The sequence below is a fragment of the Sminthopsis crassicaudata genome, chromosome 6 (genome assembly GCF_048593235.1).
Source record: "Sminthopsis crassicaudata isolate SCR6 chromosome 6, ASM4859323v1, whole genome shotgun sequence".
NCBI classification, from domain to species: domain Eukaryota; kingdom Metazoa; phylum Chordata; class Mammalia; order Dasyuromorphia; family Dasyuridae; genus Sminthopsis; species Sminthopsis crassicaudata.
The window spans coordinates 122,136,162-122,160,044 of NC_133622.1; the positions used below are offsets into that span (position 1 = coordinate 122,136,162).

General features: G+C 36.6%; 1 protein-coding gene across 5 annotated transcripts in view; it reads right to left on the reverse strand.

Annotated features, from left to right (window-relative positions):
- Nucleotides 1-5,917: 5,917 nt before the first annotated feature.
- The window catches only part of TBCK (TBC1 domain containing kinase), a 312,198-nt gene continuing 294,232 nt past the window's right edge, over nucleotides 5,918-23,883 (reverse strand). For all 5 annotated transcript variants that reach the window (XM_074272835.1, XM_074272833.1, XM_074272837.1 and 2 more), the window contains one exon: nucleotides 5,918-6,531. In XM_074272835.1, the coding sequence (XP_074128936.1) occupies nucleotides 6,421-6,531 (111 nt within the window). In that variant the 3' untranslated portion in view covers nucleotides 5,918-6,420. The remainder of the gene's footprint in view (nucleotides 6,532-23,883) is intronic.

Below are 23,883 nucleotides of genomic sequence, written 5' to 3' on the forward strand. Positions count from 1 at the left end.
GGCAAAACAGGCATACTCTTGGTCCAACCTCAGAAGCCACAATCAGATGCCACAATAAAAGGTCCTGGAATCACATTTACTAACAATCAAAAGGACTAGGTCTGTGGCTAAAAATATCATATCCAGCAAAATATTGAATGAGAAAAATGGACATTCAATGAATTTACAGATTTTCAGGACTTTCTATCAACCACACTGGAAGTCAATAGAAAATTTAAAATGTAAGAGCCAATGTCAAAGATCAGTTTCAAAGAACTCAACATGGACAAATTGCTTATGTTTTTTTTACTTGGGAAATATATACCATATGTTTAAGATTGACTCAGCAATAGGGTAGCTCAAAAGAAAGACTGTGGCAGAGTTCAGGACAAAAATAGTAATTATGTTATACAAATGAGATACAGAGAAAGAATAGACAAAGAAGCATTAGAAGGGGGAGAAGAGCTTGTAGTTTTGAAAACTTACTCATATCAAAAATGGGTTAGATAGGCAACACTACATATATGCCATGAAGAGTATAGAACCCTCCAAAATCTATAAAGAAATAAGGGAAGAGGAATGGGCAGATGGGGAAGTAAAGGATTTGGGAAGAAGACAAGGGAAGAATTCATGCATGGGGGGGGGGGGGAGAAGGTAAAGTAATAGTTAGACAAATTAATGAACAGAGTTGAAGCAAAGAGTCAGCAGGGATAGGAAAGATATGTGTGTGTGGAGGCAGGGTGTGTGTATGTATGTGTATCTATATATTTATATATGTATACATAAATTATATCCTTTGCTTTAGGGTGGAGGTAGAGGATGAAAAGGGGAAAAAATAAATTTAAAAAGGTGTGTAGCAGAGATCAAAAGAACAATTTACAAGGAAGTAAAGATGGGCACTCGTGATTATAATTTCTTCTACTAATATACATATACAGGATTTTCTGTAATGCCCACAGTAGTTAGAAAATTTAATTAGTGAATAGTTTATTCCCCAAGAATATGGGTTAGCACAGACTTCATAGTAATTTTGTAGTCATAGAAAGGATAGCAAATTAAGTCTTTTATAATCAGACATAACATCAGCAGATAGGAGCAATATACTTTCTTGAACTGGTAATTTGTTGTTATATATTCTGAATCTTCCCTGATGTTCTGCTGGGCACATGACAATGTTCTCTTTTGTTTTATTTTGTCTTGTATTCTTTTTCTATTTTTCCTTTTTTATTCTGTTTTTAAATAAAAGGGGAAAAAAGATTAAAAATGTGTAATTGAAGGAAATGCTAAATTAGAGTTTAGCAGAAAAAGTTTTTTCCATTGAAGTTCATGGACCTTCCCCTTAAACCCCCAAATCTATCCACAAACATTAGATCCAAGAATAAGAACTTCCACTTTAAAGAATTGTAAAATTAAGTGACTTGCTCAGGTTCATACAATCAGCATACGTCAGAGATGGGATATGAACAAGTTCTTCTTCGATCTGTGGTCATTTCTTTGGCAAAAACTCAGGAACATTGTTGAGTCTATACAATTTAATACAACGGAATGAGTTTAGAAAGATACTTCAACAATAAAGGCAGAAATAAAGGATTTTCTGTAATTCCCACAGTAGTTAGAAAATTTAATTAGTGAATAGTTTATTCCCCAAGAATATGGATTAGCACAGACTTTACAGTAATTTTGTAGTCATAGAAAGTCTTTTATGATCAGATATAACATCAGCAGACAGGAACAATCTCAGCAGCTTTATCTTGCAGCGATAGGTAATTAAACAGAATAAGACCTAAAACATTAAATGAATTGTGGATTTACAGATGAATGCAAAGGTTAGCAAGATCTTTAAACCCAGTATACATATATATACATATATATATATATATATATATATATATATATACATTGGGTATTTATATAATATGTAAATATATCATTTATATAATATCTATATAATATTAGTTATTATAATCATATAAGATATAATCACATATATAATTATATACATTATATTGTTTATATTATATAATATATAACATAATCTATTCCTTTACATGTATATGTATCAGTAAATATATATAAATATATACTATGTATATAGTATGCATACATACATGTGTATATATATATATATACACTCTATATATGGAATTTACACACATTTCAATATGTATATAGAATACATAGTTAAACAGTAAAATAATAGAATAGTACGGTGATTGACTTGTGTAGAATTGGATTTAAATGAAGCAGGATTACCGAAATGGCCAAAATAACCCAGAACATCAATTACTCCCTTCTAACAGACTGACAATGAGAATGTCTAGCAACCCAAGAGGAAACATTAGAGTATCAGGCTGGAAGCTACTCACACTTCCATAACAATGGGAGCTCAGGTTGCTAAGGTCTAAGTATGGTCCCCAAGAGACACCTCATCACAATAAGCATGAGCCATTCAAAAGAAAAAGTACTAAAACAAGTAATAAATAAATGTAGGCATTGATTTTTTTCTCCCATTTAAGTATTTTTCTAGCCTATTTCCATGTTCAATATTTTAAATACTTGAAGTACTACAAATTTCCAAATGTAGTATGAGTATGAGCACACTATTGCCTAGTTAACATTAATGTGCTTCAGAGTTGTGCCTTAGGTATATACATATATAGGAGGGTGTGTGTGTGTGTGTGTGTGTGTGTGGAGGGAGAGAGAGAGAGAGAGAGAGAGAGAGAGAGAGAGAGAGAGAGAGAGAGAGAGAGAGAGAAGCATCTTTTAACCTCTTCCAATTAATATGCTAGTTAAGTATTCCACAGTTAATATTGTTGCTTAGTATTGTTGACTGTCATATCAATGCCATGACATGCAAGTGAAGTGGATTTAAATGAAGGAGGCTTGTGCAAAATCACAGTCTCACTTTTCCCTCTGGAGTCAGTAGTGAGTGAAATGGGAAACTGAGGACTTCTCAAAATAATAACCTTGGGGAGTATAAACTCAGCATTAAGGATCCATTTAATTATTAAGGCTCTGGGAGAGAAAAAGCAGAAAATATCTGAGGTAATCCCTCTTTTGAACCTTGTTTAACTGCTTAGAGAAAAAATAAAACCTGACCCAATTGTTTAATAGCCTGTAGATATCCAAGTCTTTAAACTGGCTATCTCTATCTGATTGATTGAGAAAAGCCTGAAACAGACTAAATTCCCTTAGGTTACTATCTCAGTAATTTAGAAACCTTTAACCCCTCTTGCTTACTTGATTATACTTACCTCTGAAGCAAAATAGACCTCTTTTTCTTAATAATATTTTGAAACATTTATTGCTTAACCAAGACCTTGGTACCATAAAAAAGCCCATCTGTATTCTAAAGACAAATAAGGAATAAAGATTGAGTTGGCCAATGATTTAAAAAGGATTAATAGGAGATGGGTGGGCAGCGAATAGTTTCTGTAAACCTTGACTATATAACTATGCTCCTTACTTCTGTAAAATTGGCTTTCCCTGCTCCAGATTTTCTGGTAAAGGGACTGCCCAGCTTCTTTCGAGACTCGAAATAAAGAAACTTTCTGTTTGTCCCATGCCTTTGAGTAGTCAATTTAAGTTAGGATTTTTTGTATTCCACACAGGAGGATTCAGTGACAAGATATAGATCAGGAGGACTGGAGATGGCCCATCTCAGACACAGTGCTAATCACTGGAGATTTAAACAAAATTCAAAATAAAGACAAACAAAACAGTCTCTGCCCTCAGGGAGAATAGGGGCAGGATAAAAGGAGAGGGGTAGAAGGATAGATAAGGGTGTTGGGAATAGGGAAAGGGAAAGACACCTGTACCCAGGAAATGCATTCAAGTGAAGGAGGTGGTGTCAGGAGAGAATCTGGTGTGTGTCAGAACTAGTATGCGAGTAACTGTCCATTTTTTTTTTTTTAATCAATACGTAGTGAATTAGACAAAGCAGCAAATTCCAGTATAATATCCAGAAGCCACTAATTCAAACCAAGTTTTTTCCCTGATAGATGTTAAAATTGCAGAGAGAAGAGGATGGGAGAGTTTAACGTAAAAATGTAAAACCTTCTGATATTGGAGGGGGGTGGAGAGAAACTAAACAGAATGTAAGATTTTGGGGCTGGATCTTTTTTTTTTTCCCTTTGAATCCCCCATCTATAGCGTCCCCATCCCCAATAAATCATTGTTAATTGATGGTTTAGGAAATCAAAGGGCTGACTATATTATTATCCCTTGGGAACTTATGAAGGAGTCTCTTCCCTCTGTGTCTACAAATGATCCCATTCCATCCTTTTTTCTGTATTGCTGGAGAAATTGAGGTAGGATAGAAATTAGAGAACAATTTGATTTCATTAATTTATTGGAGAGTAAATCAATTGAGTGGATCAGACTCTCATCTCTAAGTATCCAATCTACAGGTCTGAGTTAAACCTTCAGTAGCCATTGGCAGGTGGTTTCCATATCACAACACTATATAACAAATTTTTTTTTTTTTTTTTTTGCTTTCTTGTAGGTTTTCTTTTGTTCTCTGCTGTGCATTTTTAATTTTAATATTATTTTTTACTTGCATTCTCTAATATTGCTGATTTCAACATTACCACACTTCTTAGTAATTCTCCTGAACCTCCTTCAGAGATATCTATTTCAGACAGCTTGCCTATCAACTGTTCATATTCTGGAATATAGGTGGGGTAGTGAATAGTAACTGCCAAGACACATGATGACCTAATGACCGTTTCTAATTAATATGCGAGATACTAGTTGTCAAGGAAAGCATGGTGAATTATTTTTCAAACCTAATAAGCTATTGGAATGTTTTTCATTGGATAGCAACTTAATCTATTGCTCTGTGTATTGTGCATGCACATGTGTACATATGTCCGTGTATGTCAAGGGTGATATCACTCTGATCTTTACCTTTATGTCATTTAATTTTAAGAAGATTTCTTCATTTGAAAAGTACAAAGACAAAATACTTTCATCAAAATGTTTTGTAAGGGAGGATCAGATATTAAAAACAATGGTGAACTAAAGGTGAATGAACATTTTTCTATCGATTATAATCAAATAGATAGCCTAAAGAGCTATTTAGGTTTTAGAACTGTTACCAAGTACCAATTTTCAAGGGGGAGGGGAGTGCTGTCATTATCTCCATACCCCCAAATATTTTTGTATTTATTTTGAATATGATGACCTCTAGGTGGTGCTGTTGGTAAGAGTGCTGGGCCTGCAGTCAGGAAGATTCATTTTCCTGAGTTCAAATCTGACTTCAGAAATTTATTAGCTGGGTGACCCTGAGCAAGTCACTTAAGCCTGTTTGCCTCAGTTTCTTTAAAATGATCTGGAAAAGGAAATGGCAGACCACTCCAATACTGTGGCTAAGAAAAAAATCAAAAACAAATTGAGTCATGAAGAGTTGGACACAACTGAACAACCATAACAACCAGATTTATTTTGTATAGAGGTGTAGCATAGTCTAGTCAGAGCTAGCCTCAGAGTCAGGAAGTCCTGGGGTTAAGTCCTGCCTCTGACACCTGTGAGTTGTGGAACGCTCTCACAGAATCTCTGTCATTGAAACAACTCTTAAAACTAAAGTTGGTGAGCAGGTTGTTGCTGATTTGCATTGGTAGAGAGAGTTAATTTCTGGTAGCTATCCTATATTAATTATCCTACAGCTTCAACTGAAGAAATCCATTTTCTAATTACTTCTGTGTATACAAGTCATTTCTTCCATTAGATGTAAACTCTTCATCAAAGGGGCTGTTTCATTTTTGTCTTTGTATTCTTGGCACCTTAGAACAGTGACTGGCCCTTGCTAAATGCTTAATATGTACTTATAGTTTGATTTAATGATTGACACTAAAACAAAAGCTAACCATCTTTCTGCATTAACTCAAAATGTATTAGTTGAGGAAATATCACTTAAATTAGTGATAAAATCACTTAATTTTTTATCACAAAATGAAGACTTTATTAACAAAGAATAAATGGGAAGTTTCCAAATTAACATAAACACAGGGACAGTTTATTGTCAGCTTGTCACTTAACACTTGTATTTACAAAATAATGTCTTTAAGACCATTTGTCAGGGAGAGGTGAGATCACTGCTAGGCTAGAATTCCTTGATAATACTGATTGTAGCTGTTATCAACTGAATTCCTCTAGCATTTTGTGGTAACATCATAAAAATCCATGATCAGATTTCCTTCCTAATAAAATTCTTTCCAAGATACTTGTACAGTCAAGTCTGTCGACAGATGAACATTTGAATCATGCAATTAAAAAAAAATAAACCAGTTCTGCATGACAGAATCTCAGGGAAATAATATAATTTGGATCACTGGTATTGTTGCTAAGTGATAACCCTGAGAGATCTGTCATGGTATACATACATGCTCCTGGCATTATTTTATCACTTGACATGGAGACTTTCTTGATATCAGTACTTCTTCATATTTGTGGTGATGGGACAGTGAGCAGGCCTGTTGGCTTAATCTTATTAATGCCTCCATCTAGGATACAGACCCTTGGATATTTGATCTTCACAAGATGAGCTGCAAACTAGAAAAAAGAGACATATTTAGCACAAGTACAACCAATCCATAATAGTAACTGTGTCTTAGACTGAGAGTTTGTTTGAAAGACAAAAATCTTCTGACCAACATTACAATGTACAATGAAATACTGAGACATAAAGTTTGGTTTCTATCATTAAATCTTTTTTTCTCGCTCATGGCACGGCAAAATAAACTCCATATCAACAGCTCAGGATATTGTAAGTTTATTTTGAATAATCTTGAGTTGTACTAATGAAATTGAAAGGAAGGATAATAGCTTTGATGTATTTCATAATCAGTATGGTTCCTAGGTTTTTTCATCTATAAACTAAATGGCATACAGGGTTGAGCTGGAGCCAGCTCCAACTGCCTAGAAGAAGCTGATTGTTAAAATTTAAACATGAACGTTTACACACTGGGAATCAACAAATGTTACAAATCACAACTTAGTTCATTATTTTGTTGATTATCTACACCTAAGAAGATAATAAAGAAAAATTAGTAAATGCATATTAAATTTAAAAGTATGTCTTGTGTATTTCTGGAGAACAGGCTATATTATACATTTAACAGCTGTGGTAACATATATGGAAATTCAGGATAAGCTGTGATCCTAAGGCATTGTTTGTTGGTATTTTTATTATTATATATAACTGTTTATTAAATGTTTAATAACTAAATAATACTGTTACTATTATTAGTTGTTAGTAGCAGCAGTATAATACAATATTCCTGACAAATTATATATAGCCATAAACTTATTTCACAGAATATCCAATGAAGACATTATCAGCCCTTTCATTACTTTTTTTTTCCCTGAGGCTGGGGTTAAGTGACTTGCCCAGGGTCACATAGCTAGGAAGTGTTAAGTGTCTGAGATCAGATTTGAAAACTCGGGTCCTCCTGAATTCAGGGCTGGTGCTTTATCCACTGCGCCACCTAGCTGCCCTCAGCCCTTTCATTACTGAACAGAATTGAATTTGAAAGACTAGACACACAAGAGTTTTTAACAAATATTCTTTGGTCACTAGTTGCCAAATGTTGATCTTTAGGGTTAATCACCGATTAGTTTATAAAGGAAGAGTTGTCTTTGGGTCCTCGGCCTCTTTAACTATGTAACTGAGGACACGTTTAAACTTCCTAAAAATCAGTTTTTGTATTTGTAGAAAAAAGGCCAGGATGCATTGGGAAATGCTTAACAAGTGGTTCTACAAAAACATATGACATACACACTTCTAAGTTTAAGTTGCATTAACTTTTATTCCACCACTCTCTTAAATTTAAACAATAAGGAAATCAATACCTGATTTGGAGAATTTGCCAGTTTCTACATGTAAATGCCCATATATACCACTGAAAAAGGGGATTGAATAAGAGGGTCTGAGGGGGCTCCCCTGGCTCTATATACAAGAGGAAGAATACTTTCCTTCTACTTTAGAAACTCAGGCTATTCCACTTCTCTCTTAGTGTCAGTTTCTTTATCTGTGAAATGGGGATAATAATAATACCTATGTCATAGCATTGTTGTGAGGATCAAATAAATGAGATAATAATTGTAAAGGAGTTTGCACTGTGTCTGGCACATAGTAAAGCACTGTATAAATGTTAGTGTTTTATTACTAAATGAGAATATTTATAAAAAGCACTTAACATAGTATCTAGCACATAATAAGAGCTACATAAATGCCAATTATTGTTATTTTTAAAGGAGATAATACTTGTAAAAAGCACTTGGCATAGTGCCTAGTACATAGTAAATGCTATGTAAATGTCAGTTATTATTATTATTATTATTATTATTATTATTATTATTATTATTATCCTTATCGTCATCTCTGGTTTCAAATCTTTCCTTCACATAATAGTAGAAGAAGAAGTTTAAAGCACTGTTTTCCCCCAGCTCATCTGCATGTTAGCAAGAATTTTAAACTGAAGGGATTGCCTCAGGAAGAAAAAAGAAGAAAAAAATTATTTTGTTGTCATTCATTAAAAAAATGAACACTAAATTCCCTTCCTTATGCATTGAGAAGGCAAGCAATAAAATATCATTAATACATATGAAATCATTGTAAAACATTTTCATATTATCCATTACACACAAAAAAGCAAGAAAAATAAAGTAAAAAAATCTTACATTGACTGATTTCAGAAAAATCTAGAAAGACTTGCATGAAGTGATGCTGAGTGAAGTGAACAGAACCAAGAGAACATTGTACACAGTAATAACAAGATTATGTCATGATCAATGGTGATGGACTTGGCTCTTTTCAATAATGAGATGATTCAGGCCAGTTCTAATAAACCTGTGATGAAAAGTGCCATGCGCATCCGAGAGAGAGAACTATGGAGACTGAATGCGGATCAAAGCATAGTATTTTCACCTTTTTTTGTGTGTTTTTATTTGTTTGTGTTGTGTCACAGTTCCCTTTTATTGTCCTGACTCAGTTTCCCTAATTGTTATGCTCAATCCTGCAACACCATCCCTCCCTCCTAATCAGATGATCCAGATGAGGTGAAAGACTTCTATTTTAGACATCATCAGAATGTCAGGTACCTCCTCCCCCCCTTGTCAAATAGTCCCATTTCTGCTCTCAGTGCTCTGACTCCACCCCTGCCTCAGTCTATCCCTATAGCTGAGCCACATGTATACATCACTGAACACTCACATTATTTGCTGGATTCTTGGAGACAATAGTCTCATTCAGCCCTGGGTCCAAACCATGGATCCCTTTGGTCCCAGTAAATCTCTCCCTTTCAAATAAAATATTAAAAACTCTCTAATCTCTATCTTGACTCAGTTGCTCTGGCATTACATTTTTTCCCCCCCATTCTGATCTGATTTTTCTTGTACAGCATGATGAATATGGAAATATGTTTAGAAGAAGTGCACATGTTTAATCTATATATTGTACTGCTTGTTGTCTTGGGGGGGCAGAATAAAATTTGGAATACAAAGTTTTGTAAAGGTGAATATTGAAAACTATCTTTGCATGTATTTGGAAAACCAAAGTACTATTAAAAAATAAAACAAAAAGCAAAAAGAAAAAATAAAGATTCTGCATCAATCAGCATTCAGATTTTATCAGCTTTCTTCTCTGGAGGTGGGTTAGTAACATTTTCATCACAGATTCTTGGATTCCAATTGTCTTAGATCATTGTCTTGATCAGTACAGCTAAATCTTTCAAAGCTGATCATTGTTACAGTACTACAAACAAATATATATGAAACAAACTAAAAGAATACCTAAAATAACAAAAAACACTGGTATACTTTGTCATTTATCCATTGTCTTTCTGTCCAAGTAGCATGATTTAGAGAGATGGTTTTGAGCAAGAAAGCCTTGGATTCAAATCCAGCTTCTGAAAGAAATTGGCTATGTGTTAGGCTTAGCTTCTCAAGTACTTTAGACAATTCTCTAAGACAAGTTAGAGAAAAAGATGCTGACCTGTATCGAAAGAGGAGTTTTCTCATTTGAGGGGTCTATTAATTGATCATAGGTGAATGAACTACATATTATTCTATAGAGTTAATGGAGTATTCTTGATCCTTTAATGCATACTATTAGGTTACCAAGTTGATAAATGTAGCGAGCTGTAGTCTCTAGAAGCTGCTGGATCGCTCTCTGGGAAGAGATCTGCTGTGTCTACTCAAATCTCTCCGACTTATTCTTCTTCCTGTAACGAACCGTTGTCTCCAGGCAGTTGCTGTTAACTCTTGTCCTTAGAAGTGACTTCCCTTCCTGCAGAGAGCCCCGTCAGGCCTGATGTAATGCAGAGAGTCTTCTTCTTTCTTTGAGAGTCCTCTCTTTTATTCTCCCAGAGAATGGGCGTGGGATAATGCAAGGGCTTCTGGGAAGAACCACCCCAGCCAATGAGCTTGCCCCCTCTATCAAGTCAACCTGAGTTCTCACCTTGTAATTGTCCAGAAAACCTCAGTTCTCACTTAGTAATCCTAACATCTCCCCCTTTCTTTTGATTTAGAACATAGGACAGTCATGACCTTGAAACATAAATCCATCAATATGGGAAGTATTACAGATAATTACATAAATTACATAAGCACATAGTAACATAGTAACGTAACACATGCTAGAAGTATATAACATAATCATAAATTGAAAATTTATAAATGTCCATAAGTCCATTGTCCATTAGTCTCATCTTGTGTGAGGAAGTCCAATGATTCCTGCTGGTTTTTTTAAAGTTCTTTAACAGTCTTCTTATTATCCATGCTCTTTCAGTGTCAGATGTTTCTTAGATCTTCTCCTTTATTTTGAGGTTTTTCTCTTTTTCTGTCTCTCTCTGATGGACAAGGCGAATATGACTCGTTGGCACCCATCTGATTCCTTCTCCTGCTGAGGAAATACAAGCAAACCCTCTCTCCCAGGCATTTAACCTATCTAATTACCTTCTATTTACCACTTTCTAAATCTCTTCTCATCATCTGGCAATTACATTGGAATTGTTTGCACTGGACACAGCCCTGTTGGTTTAAAAGGCCTGTATTCTCCCCAAGTGTAATCCATTTTTGCAATCTGATTGCCTTTGGACTCACTTATCAGGTAATCCCTTTCTGCCATGTGATTGCTTCTCTGCTGATTGATTAAATCAGAGTCCTGGCCTTCTAAAGGTTCTTTGGGTGTAACATCAGCTGCCATCATGCCCCAAGTCTTTTTTGCCTGGGGCCCTGGATCTGGGCCCCTCATCCCATTTCCCTGAATTATTCTACACTCTGATGCCCAATGGAGTCCTCTGTTGCATTTTGGACATGGGGTTTTAGGTCTTCTTTCACCCTGTCTTCTCACTGTATCTCCATACCTACACTGAGCTCTTAGATGCCCAATTTTTCCACATTGAAAACATCGCCGAGTTTCTCTAGAAGTCCCTTGCCATGAGGGACCCTGTCTTTCCACATTCATCATTGTCCGGGTGTAAAAAGCATTTGTTCCCACTGTAGCACAGCGTCTTATGATCTCCTCTAAAGGAGCATCTTTGTCTAATCCCCATATAATTCTTTTGCAAATCTCGTTGGCATTTTCCTTAGCCAGATGTCTGGTCATTATTTCTGTAGCTGAATTTTCTCCAATAGTTCTTTTGACAGCAGTTTGCAAACGTCCCACAAAATCTGCAAAAGGTTCATTGGGACCTTGCTGTATTTTAGTGAAAGCCTCTCTGCGATCTTTCTGTCCAGGGAGGACACCCCAAGCTTTTATTGCAGCCTTAGCAATTTGCTCATATATTGTCATGGTATAATTAATCTGTTCCGAATTCTCTCCATACCGACCTTCACCAGCCAAGTGCTCAAAAGTGAATTGTGTGTTAACTCCTATTTCCAAATTGCATCTGACTTGAATTCTACATAATTCATGAAATTCCGAAAGCCATAATAAATTTTCTCCAGGTTCCAGGCATATCCTTGCTATGGATTTCCAATCATTTGGGGTTAGGACTTCATAAGACAAACCATCTAGTAACATTTTGACATAAGCTGATGTAGCCCCATAAAGGGTACAACCTTTTTTCAAATCCTTAATTTTATTCAAATCTAAAGGTGCATATCTTCTCCTTTTATGACCTACAGAATCAATATTTTCAATCACAGGATATGCATGTATAAAATCACTTATATCCTGTCCTTCTTTCTTAGCTTTAACCAATGCTTTTTCTAATCTTGTCATAGGCTTAGGCTGCTTCACAGGCAATTCTGTTTGTGTTTCTGCCTCTTCCCCTCTTTCTTCCTCCATCTCTGAAGGTGGGGTTGATGTGGGCCTGTCAATAATCTGTTCTCTAGGCAGGGTTGAAGCTTCTTCAAGAGAATCATACCATAATTCCTCATTTAAATCCTCTTGCTCTAGGGAAAGATCTTGATCTTTCCTTTTTTCCTCACATTTCCTCCTCTGTTCATTTTTAGAACTTTTCCTTCTCCTACAACTTGCTTGATAGTTTAAGGCTAATTGAACTATGTTGTAGATATAAAATACTTCTGCAGAAATTGAACGAGGCCCATTTTTTGCTTGAAATTCTTTCATTTCATATCCCACTAGCTTCCATTTATCTACATCTATCTTTTCTTCCTCTAAGAACCAAGGAGATGTGCGTCTTAATGCAGCCAAGAGTTTAGCAATCTGTACCCAGGTTACAAGTAAACTCTGCTCCTCAATTATGTTGATTATACTCTCTATAGTACCACTCCTGAATGGGGGTGGAGATGAGGTTGCTTCTGGGGCTGGGGTTGAGTCGGCTGAGGTCCAGGGATTGAATTTAGCTAACATCTGCCCCATTTCAGCTATAAGAGATTCCTGGTTTAGCCCTTAACAAGTTAAGTTCCTTATTTATCTATTAGCACGCTCACTTAATCTTTAACAAAGTTTCCTCGTTACTCACGGTTCTGGGTCAGAGAGACTGAGATCTAGATTGGAAGCTTTTCCACTGGAATCAGGACTGTGTCTGTCCCTGTTCGGGCGCCAAATTGCGAAGGTCTGGTCTAGCTCCTCTTGTCAGGATAAGCAAAAGTCCTTGCCCCACGTTGGGCGCCAAATGTAGCGAGCTGTCGTCTCTAGAAGCTGCCGGATGGCTCTCTGTCTTAAAATTCTTAAAATTTGGAGAAAATTCAGCTACAGAAATAATGACCAGACATCTGGCTAAGGAAAATGCCAACGAGATTTGCAAAAGAATTATATGGGGATTAGACAAAGATGCTCCTTTAGAGGAGATCATAAGACGCTGTGCTACAGTGGGAACAAATGCTTTTTACACCCGGACAATGATGAATGTGGAAAGACAGGGTCCCTCATGGCAAGGGCCTTCTAGAGAAACTCGGCGATGTTTTCAATGTGGAAAAATTGGGCATCTAAGAGCTCAGTGTAGGTATGGAGATACAGTGAGAAGACAGGGTGAAAGAAGACCTAAAACCCCATGTCCAAAATGCAACAGAGGACTCCATTGGGCATCAGAGTGTAAACTAATTCAGGGAAATAGGATGAATTTTAGAGGAGATTAGTGAACTTTTAAGAACTGTGAAGGTTATATGTCCTTCTTTTTCTCTGGAAGAAGAATTGGATCCAGATGAATGGGAATTAGTAGGAAAGCAATTAGGTGAACACTACAATTCCAGGCCAAACTCAATTTCCAAAGATACAATTCATATATACAATGTAATCCAATTGGCTTTAAACAATGTTATTCTAAAGGAAGAGATGAAGGAGCAAAATGGGGAAGTGTCAACTAAACTAGGTGAAAAGGATGAATCAGATAACAATGAAGTTAAGTACAATTCTGAGCAACAGCAACAGGAGCACCTCCCATCTCCTCCCTCAATTAACCCTTCAGGGGTGGAGCAAGAAGGAGGAGAGGAAGAGGCAGAAACACAAACAGAATTGCCTGTGAAGCAGCCTAAGCCTATGACAAGATTAGAAAAAGCATTGGTTAAAGCTAAGAGAGAAGGACAGGATATAAGTGATTTTATACATGCATATCCTGTGATTGAAAATATTGACTCTGTAGGTCAAAAAAGGAGAAGATATGCACCTTTAGATTTGAATAAAATTAAAGATTTGAAAAAAGGTTGTACCCTTTATGGGGCTACATCAGCTTATGTTAAAATGTTACTAGATGGTTTGTCTTATGAAGTCCTAACCCCAAATGATTGGAAATCCATAGCAAGGATATGCCTGGAACCTGGAGAAAATTTATTATGGCTTTCGGAATTTCATGAATTATGTAAAATTCAAGTCAGATGCAATTTGGAAATAGGAGTTAACACACAATTCACTTTTGAGCACTTGGCTGGTGAAGGTCGGTATGGAGAGAATTCGGAACAGATTAATTATACCATGACAATATATGAGCAAATTGCTAAGGCTGCAATAAAAGCTTGGGGTGTCCTTCCTGGACAGAAAGATCGTGGAGAGGCTTTCACTAAAATACAGCAAGGTCCCAATGAACCTTTTGCAGATTTTGTGGGACGTTTGCAAACTGCTGTCAAAAGAACTATTGGAGAAAATGCAGCTACAGAAATAATGACCAGACATCTGGCTAAGGAAAATGCCAATGAGATTTGCAAAAGAATTATATGGGGATTAGACAAAGATGCTCCTTTAGAGGAGATCATAAGACGCTGTGCTACAGTGGGAACAAATGCTTTTTACACCCGGACAATGATGAATGTGGAAAGACAGGGTCCCTCCTGGCAAAGGCCTTCTAGAGAAACTCGGCGATGTTTTCAATGTGGAAAAATTGGACATCTAAGAGCTCAGTGTAGATATGGAGATACAGTGAGAAGACAGAGTGAGAGAAGACCTAAAACTCCATGTCCAAAATGTCACAAGGGCCTCCACTGGGCCTCCGAATGTAGATTGACCCAGGGAAATGACAGGTGGGGCCCAGCTTCAGCCCCCCAAGTGGGGCATGATGGCAGCCGAGGTTACATCCAGAGAATTTTAAGACACGATCAATCAGCCAAAAGGCAATCAGATGGAAGAAAGGGATTGAAATTAGGAAAAATAGAGTTGTGTGCAGTAGAGACTACCGAGATACTCCCTGGAGAAGTGAAATCTGTTCCTGTTGAGCCTATGGATCCTTTGCCTCCAGGCACAGTAGGCTTGACCATTTCACCTTCTGAGAGTGCCTACAAAACAGTGTCCATCCATACACTGATGTGGGAGACTGGAGAACGTGTATCTAATATCCCAGTCACTAACACAGGCAGACAACGTGTGATTTATCAACCAGGAGAAGTAGTAGCATCAGGCTTATTGTTACGGACCCCTAATAAGCAACCTAGTGATAGTCGCCTAGATTTTGACTCCAATGAACAAAATCCAGGAATATATTGGACAGCAGCTGTGACAGCTGACCGACCTATGCTTACTATTTATATAAACGGAATACCATTTGAAGGATTGGTAGACACGGGTGCAGATCGTACAGTTATTAGAGGTGCCAATTGGCCCGGTCACTGGCCAAAGATTAAAGCAGACACCTATATGTCTGGGGTGGGAGGATCAATAGCAGCAGAAGTTAGTGCTAGGCCTTTGAGATGGGTATTTGAAGGAGAAACAGGAGCTTTTACTCCTTTTGTGGTTGAAAAAATCCCCATCAATCTGTGGGGAAGAGACATTTTACAGCAGATAGGATTACAAATAAGCACTTCGGCTTTTTGCTAGCTCTTACTTATTATCCAGGAGACGTAAATATAATTACTGATTCAGCCTATTCAGTAGGTGTAGTACAAAGAATTGCCACAGCCCAAATAAAATTTGCAGCCTCTAATATTTATCAGCTCTTTAAAGAACTTCAAGAGCAAGTGAGAAAACATCCAGGCAAGATTTATATCTTGCATGTCCACTCACATAGTGGACTTCCAGGTCCCATTTTTGATGGAAATTCAAAGGCAGATAGCCTTCTAACCATGTTAGCCAGTAGTCCTTTATTTCAGGAAGCACAAGAATCTCATTCTAAATATCATCAGGCTGCTCGAGCTTTACGTTTACAATTTGGAATCACAAGAGAGGAAGCTAGGAGCATAGTAAAAAGCTGTACAGCTTGTCTTCCTTTCCACGCTCCTACACTCCCTCCAGGGAAGAATCCTCGTGGTTTGAGACCCAATGAAATCTGGCAAATGGATGTGACCCATTATAAATCTTTTGGTCGTCTATCTTTTATTCATGTCGTGGTAGACACCTTTTCAGGATTCACATTTGCAATGCCAGCAGCAAAAGAGACAGCCCGAGTGGTCACTGAATTCCTTATACAGGCTTTTGCAATTATGGGTGTGCCACAAGCAATAAAAACAGACAATGGACCTGCATATACGTCCAAACATTTTACACACTTTTGTGCACAGTATAAGATTTTACATACCACGGGCATACCCTTTAATCCTCAAGGGCAGGCAATAGTAGAGAGAAGAAACAGAGATATTAAGACACTCCTCCAAAAACAAAAGAAAGGGGGAGCCACAGGTAGCCCTAGGGAACTTCTAAATTTAGTTCTCTATACCATTAATTTTCTAATTTTTGACAAAGATGCGCTGGCTCCAGCAGACAGGTTTTATAACCCACCAGAAGGGCAGTGTCCAGTGAGAGCATCTCCACTGTCCTTAGATAATCGCCAGGTGATGTGGAGAGATCCAGAAAGTGGTGAATGGAAGGGACCAGATAGGTTAACTGCCTGGGGGAGAGGGTTTGCTTGTATTTCTTCAGCAGGAGAAGGAATCAGATGGGTGCCAACGAGTCATATTCGCCTTGTCCACCAGAGAGAGACAGAAAAAGAGAAAGACCTCAAAATAAAGGAGAAGATCTAAGAAACATCTTACACCGAAAGAGCATGGATAATAAAAAGACTGTTAAAGAACTTTAAAATCAGCAGGAATCATTGGACTTCCTCACACAAGATGAGACTAATGGACAATGGACTTATGGACATTTATAAATTTTCAATTTATGATTATTTGATTATGTTATATACTTCTAGCATGCGTTATGTTACTATGTTACTATATGCTTATGTAATTTATGTAATTATCTGTAATACTTCCCATATTGATGGATTTATGTTTCAAGGTCATTTATGTAATTATCTGTAATACTTCCCATATTGATGGATTTATGTTTCAAGGTCATGACTGTCCTATGTTCTAAATCAAAAGAAAAGGGGAGATGTTAGGATTACTAAGTGAGAACTGAGGTTGTCTGGACAGTGACAAGGTGAGAATTCAGGTTTTCTGGACAATTACAAGGTGAGAACTCAGGTTGACTTGATAGAGGGGGCAAGCTCATTGGCTGGGGTGGTTCTTCCCAGAAGCCCTTGCATTATCCCACGCCCATTCTCTGGGAGAATAAAAGAGAGGACTCTCAGAGAAAGAAGAAGACTCTGAATTGCATCAGGCCTGACGGGGCTCTCTGCAGGAAGGGAAGTCACTTCTTTGGACAAGAGTTAACAGCAACTGCCTGGAGACAACGGTTCGTTACAGGAAGAAGAATCTGTCTGAGAGATTTGAGTAGACACAGCAGATCTCTTCCCAGAGAGCGATCCAGCAGCTTCTGGAGACGACAGCACGCTACAGATAAACATTTATAAAGTGACTGCTATACACCAGAAATTGTCTCAAGCTCTGGAGACAGAAAGTAAAAAAATTATTTCTATCTTCACAATCTAATAGGAAGTAAAATTAGAAGAATCAATCAGGAATTAAGTAACACTGAAATAATATTAATCCATATAACTTGAAAAGAAATTTAAATTAGTTAAGAAGATCTGGTGGCACTAGATGGATTGGAGTAAATGGAATATTATGTATAATTTTCCCAAAAAGGGATGAAGAGTTTGGTTCCCAAAATGCAACATTATCCCATTTTCTTTAATCCTGTTTGAACTGCCTTGCAAATTTCTTAATTTTATTGTTCATAAGCATCAAGAAGAAAAAAAGGCAATGAAGAATAAAATAGACAACATAGACCTTACTTGTAAAGGGCAAAAAGTATAGGAGCAAATCAAATGGCTTAGCTTATTTTATGACACTTTGAAAATTGTCTGCTACTGAAATAAAATGGGGAAGGGGAATGGGAGGAAAGACAAGTCTTTAAGAATGGCTATTTCTAAAGGTACCACATTGAAATAAGAAGTGATAGAGGAAAAGTTGGCTGATCTATATTTATTCCTGTGGCAATTAACCTAGTCATCTAAATGTATTTAATTTTTATATTTGATGTGTATATCTGAGAATGTGCACCAGGAAGGAGATATTCTCAAGTTCTTTTGGATCTGGAACAAATCTTGAGGATTTTTCATATGACCAAGAGGGTTCTTGTGATTTGGCTCTAAGATGGAAAGGTGGTTGGGGCAAGTTTAAGTGAGGTCATTTCTAAGAAAGAAACTTACTCATCTCAAATCTGAAGGCAGTGTCTCAAATTAGTTTTTAGTGTATTTGCAAGTGAATAGAAGGAGTAGAAAATGAAAGAAATGACATTGCAGTTGTCTAATGTTGTCAGGGCATGTGTTTTCATGTTTTAATTTACTGTTTATCTATGCTAGATCACTCCCATAGGAGGGAGAGAAGGACTTTCAGAAGGGTGAGGAACATGCCTAAATGCCTTTTGGCTTCTTTCGGTCCCCTGGGAGTACATACTTTTTGCTTAAGGCTTGTGTAAATTGGTAGTGGTAAAAATTGTGATATCAATATTGGAGCCAGGTTACCCAGTTGAGAAAAGTTTGGATTTGGAATAAGGGAGATATAAGTTTAAATCTTGTCTCAGACACTTACTAGTTATGTGACTCTGAACAAATCACTTAACCTCTATCTAATTTGTTTTTCTCATCTGTAAAATAGGGATATAACAATAGCATCTGTCTTATAAGGTTGTTGCAAGGATCAAATGATATAATATTTATAAAGTGCTCTAAAACTTCAACATTCTTATGTAGATACTGGATATTATTATTATTATTATTAGTGAAATAATAATACATGCTGACATGATCATTTCTCATATTACAAGTTATGGAATGGTTGCATGGGCCAAATGTAGGGATTTTAATTCCATTTAAACAGAAATAAAAGAACAAAAGTGATTTTAAAAAGCTGCAGAGTGCTCCTAGTATGAAGAGAATTGTATGAAAATTTAGTTTCCACAGTTATGAAACTTAAATTGGAAATGGAGGCAGAAAAAGGAAACAAAAACTTATAGAGGGAAAATATAATCAGAGATGGGGACTTAGAATAAAAAACATGATTGTAAAATAAAGTCAATGTTGGGACTTACAAGTGGAAGGGAAGATATAATTACAGATTCATATTGACCTTGGGGAAAAGATGTAATGATATGATTAAAGGTGGAGATTCAAGTAAGTGAAATAAATAGTCCAGATAGGCTGTAACCTTTGTGTACTCAGCCAACAGGGATTAAGGGGAAGAATTGAACCATATTCAAATAAGGTGAATGTCAAGGGAAGATGTAATGATGTAATCAGAGGTGTAGATTCACTCACAAGAGAGGATTAGGCAGCTTCAGATAAGCTGTGACCTCTGTGATACTCAAAAGGGAATCTGAGCAGGGACTTGTGTGTTTAGAATGACAATTTATAAAAAGACATGTCTATTGATCCAAGTGTTCCTATTATATAGGATATCCTATTCTGCAGTTGTGTAATTAAATGGAGCTTTTAACTTCACAAAATTAAAGTCCTAAGGCCAAAAAGTTATTTCTCACAATGACTGTTCCTCTAAATCTCCATTCTCATAGCAAGAGGACTTGGCATAAAATTTGTGCTGCCCAAATGTGATCCACCAAGTAAAAGGTACTTCAATTGTATGTATCTCTACTTTTCAAAGAGATAATTTAAAGACTTTAAAAAAGCTTTAAGAATTCACCTTCTTGTCTCTTTATGTCTCATTATGGATAATTCTGCCTAAATAACATGGTATTAAAGTAAAAGAGAGAAGAGTATTTAAAGCATTTTTGAAAGGAAGTGCAAATTTCAAAGAAAAGTAGAAGAGAAAGTCAATATTATCCTTGATAATTTAATATTCCAGCCTCACACAAAATGCCTTCTGATAATTAAAAAAAAATTTTAAATAAAACATTCTGGTTTTTCTTTCCATATTTCACACTTCACAGTTTACTTATCACTGGACTAAATTTTTCCTATTGCTATAGTTTGAAGTGATGAATTTTAAACAAAATTTCTTGGAAAAAAATGCCAGTTGTATAGATCTTTTTAAAAAGAATAACTTAATCCATCTACAACAGCTCTGTTTCCTTGTTTCCTGGAGGCAAGTAGGTGACTGGATTTCCTATGGCAGCAAAGCACCAAAGCACAAATCTTGGTAGGGTTTTTACTAGCACTAGAATACAAAGAAAGGGGAAAATTATTTGTGACTTTGAAGAGTTCATATACTATTGGAGAAGATAATATGCAAAGAACTATATGTAGAAAAGTATAGAAAGGATAAATTAGAAGAAATATCAGAGGGAAGGCTCAATACTGAGAGGGAACAGGAAAGCTTTCTATAGCAGTGATATTTTAATTCAGACTTTAGGGAAGCCAGTGAGAAGAGGGGGCATTTTAGATATGGGGGACAGATAATAAAAATCTGTCAATCAGGCCCCAAATAACAAGGATAAAACTGGACCACTGCAAGGACAAAATGTGACTTAGCCAGTGGAGAGTTTGAGACTTCAGTGAGATCATCTTGAGATTAGGGTAGGAGGATGAATGGGATGGCACTTGGACTCCTATGCTGGGCTCTTATCCTTCCTCCTAGTTCACTATAAGCACACCTGTGTTTTTTCATATAACAATGTGGCTTAGGGTGCTGAAAAAGTCCAATTTTTTTTTTTTTTTTTTTTTTTTTTAAATAGGGATGAACAAGGCTTCACTCAAGTGTTTCAGATTAGTCTTCTTTGGTATCACAAGCAGGGTAGATGTCAGTTACCTAGGAAGGCTGGAGTTTCTGTCAAGGAAGATTCTATGTATTGAGTAGTTTTACAGAAGAAGTAGAATGCTAGGCAAGATGAAGGGGAATGCACAGAATAAGGACAGCCTATTGCAAGAAATGCTGCACTGAGACTGAAACAAAAAATCCCACCATGAATGAATTTTCAGTTTGCACACCAATATCTTTTACAGAGGATTTAAGAATAGAGAAATTCTATGAATAATTTAATGAGAATCTCCAAATAAAGTCAACATATACTTTAATACTTGTTGAATATTGTAAAATTAGGCTTAAGGAAGGATTGAAAAATATGAAGGAAAATATAGCTAGGAGTAAGAAATGCAAAAGACTTGCTTGTAGGAACAGTTGGGTGGTCCAATGGACAGAATGCTGGGCCTGGAATCAGGAAGACTCTTCTCCCTGAGTTTACATTGGGACTCAGGCACTTACTAGTTGTATGATCCTGCATAAATTTCTTAATCTCTATTTGCCTCAATTTCCTCATTTACAAATGGAGGTAATAATAGTACTTACCTGAGCCAAGATGGTGGAGAGGATACACATTTCATTCTAAGCTCCCTTCTATCCTCACTTACTAATTACCAAATTCAGCCTCTGAGATAGTGCTTAACTGGTAGAATTCACAAATATTGGGAATACAACAAATTACCAGCCGAAGATAATCTGGAAGATAGCCAGAAAAGGTCTGTGTTGATTGGATGGGAGGAGGCCAGCACAGGCAGGGAGGCAGAACAAGGAGGCTAGCACATGCTGAGAGGATGGGGGTGGGGGGGTGGGGAGGTGGGATGGGGTGGGGGGGGGATATGGTCTCTGAGGGTAAAGAATTTGCAGGGAAGACTCTACCACAGGTTGTCTGCTCTGCTTTGGTTGCAAAGCAATAGATTATCAGAGAAGTTACACAACTGCCAATGGTAGAGAGTGTACCCCAAAAAACAGCAGAGTTTCATGGGACCTGGCCACACCCACCCAGTACTGGGAGTGACTCAGCACAGACCACAGAGCAGCTGCTTAGCTGTAGTCCATAGAGAGGGCCCTGCCCAAGGCAGTCACATTTTTGCACAGCGGGGCTCTTCCCAGGATACAGACACTTCCACAGCTTGGAACTTGGAATGGAGCCAAGAATAAGCTAAACTGAGCATTTTCTTACAAGTAAGAAGATGGATATTCAATGAAACAGGTGAATTTCATTTATTCCTTATGAACTAAACAAAAAACTTGACCTCCAAATATAGGACTCAAGAGAAGCATAAAAGATAAAAAGAAATCTTGAGAACTATATTTCTGTTATGGGCATACATAAAGAGTGTGTGTATAATTTGATTTTACTGTCATAAAAAAAAGGGAATTAGAAGTGGAAAGGGAATTGTATCAGAAAAAGGGAAAAGGGGAGATAAAAAGAGGGAAATTACATCCCATGAAGAGCCAAGGGAAACCTATCATATCTGAGAGAATTAAGGGAGGGGGAGGAACATTGAGTGAATCTTACTTCCATCAGATTTGGTTCAAAGAGAAAATATTAGACATACTTGATTTACAGAGAAACTTCTCTCATCTTATTAAAAAGTGGGAGAGGAAAAGGGAAAAGGAAAAGAGTAGGTTAAATAGAAGGGAATACAGAAAAAAATAAGGGAAAGGTATAAGAAAGGGGAAGGGACTCCAAGGGGTTGGAAGGGATTCTAAAGAGGTAGAGCTGTGTGAGGCAAGTGGTACCCATAAGTTTAATACTGGGGAGGGAGAGTAAGGGAGGAAAAAAAAAAAAAAAAGAAAAGCATAATCTGGAGATAATAAGATGACAGGAAATACAGACTTAGTAGTTTTAACCGTAAATGTGAATGGGATGAATTCTCCCAAAAAGCAGAGGTAGATAGCAAACTGGTTCAAAAGCCAGAATTCTACAATATGTTATTTACAGGAAACATATTTAAAGGAGGGTGATGCTATTAACCAACTCCCCAAGAAAAAATCCCCAGGACCAGATGGATTTACATGTGAATTCTACCAAATATTTAAAAAACAATTAGCCCCAATGTTATATAAACTATTTGAAAAAATAGGGGATGAAGGAGTCCTACCAAACTCCTTTTATGACACAGACATGGTACTGATACCTAAACCAGATAGGTTGAAAATGGAGAAAGAAAACTATAGACCAATTTCCTTAATGAATATGATGCTAAAATCTTAAATAAGATATTAGCAAAAAGACTTCAGAAAATCATCCCCAAGATAATGCACTATGATCAAGTAGTACCAGGAATGCAGGGCTGGTTTAATATTAGGAAAACTATTAGTGGAATTGACCATATTAATAATCAAATTAACAAAAACCATATGATCATATCAATAGATGCAGAAAAAGCATTTGATAAAATCCAACATCCATTCCTACTAAAAACTCTTGAGAGTATAGGAATAAATGGACTATTCCTTAAAATAGTCAGGAGCATATATTTAAAACTGTCAGTAAGCATCATATGTAATGGGGATAAACTGGAACCTTTCCCGGTAAGATCAAAAGTGAAACAAGGTTGCCCACTATCACCATTATTATTCAATATTGTATTAGAAATGATTGCCTCAGCAATAAGAATCGAGAAAGAGATTAAAAGAATAAGAGTAGGTAATGAGGAAATCATATTATCACTCTTTGCAGATGATATGATGGTAATACTTAGAGAACCCCAGAGATTCTAATAAAAAGTTATTAGAAATAATTCACAACTTTAGCAAAGTTGCTGGATACAAAATAAATCCACATAAGTCCTCAGCATTTTTATACATCACCAACAAAATGCAACATCAAGAGATACAAAGAGAAATTCCATTCAAAACAACTGTTGAGAGTATAAAATATTTGGGAATCCATCTACCAAAGAAAAGTCAGGAATTATATGAGCA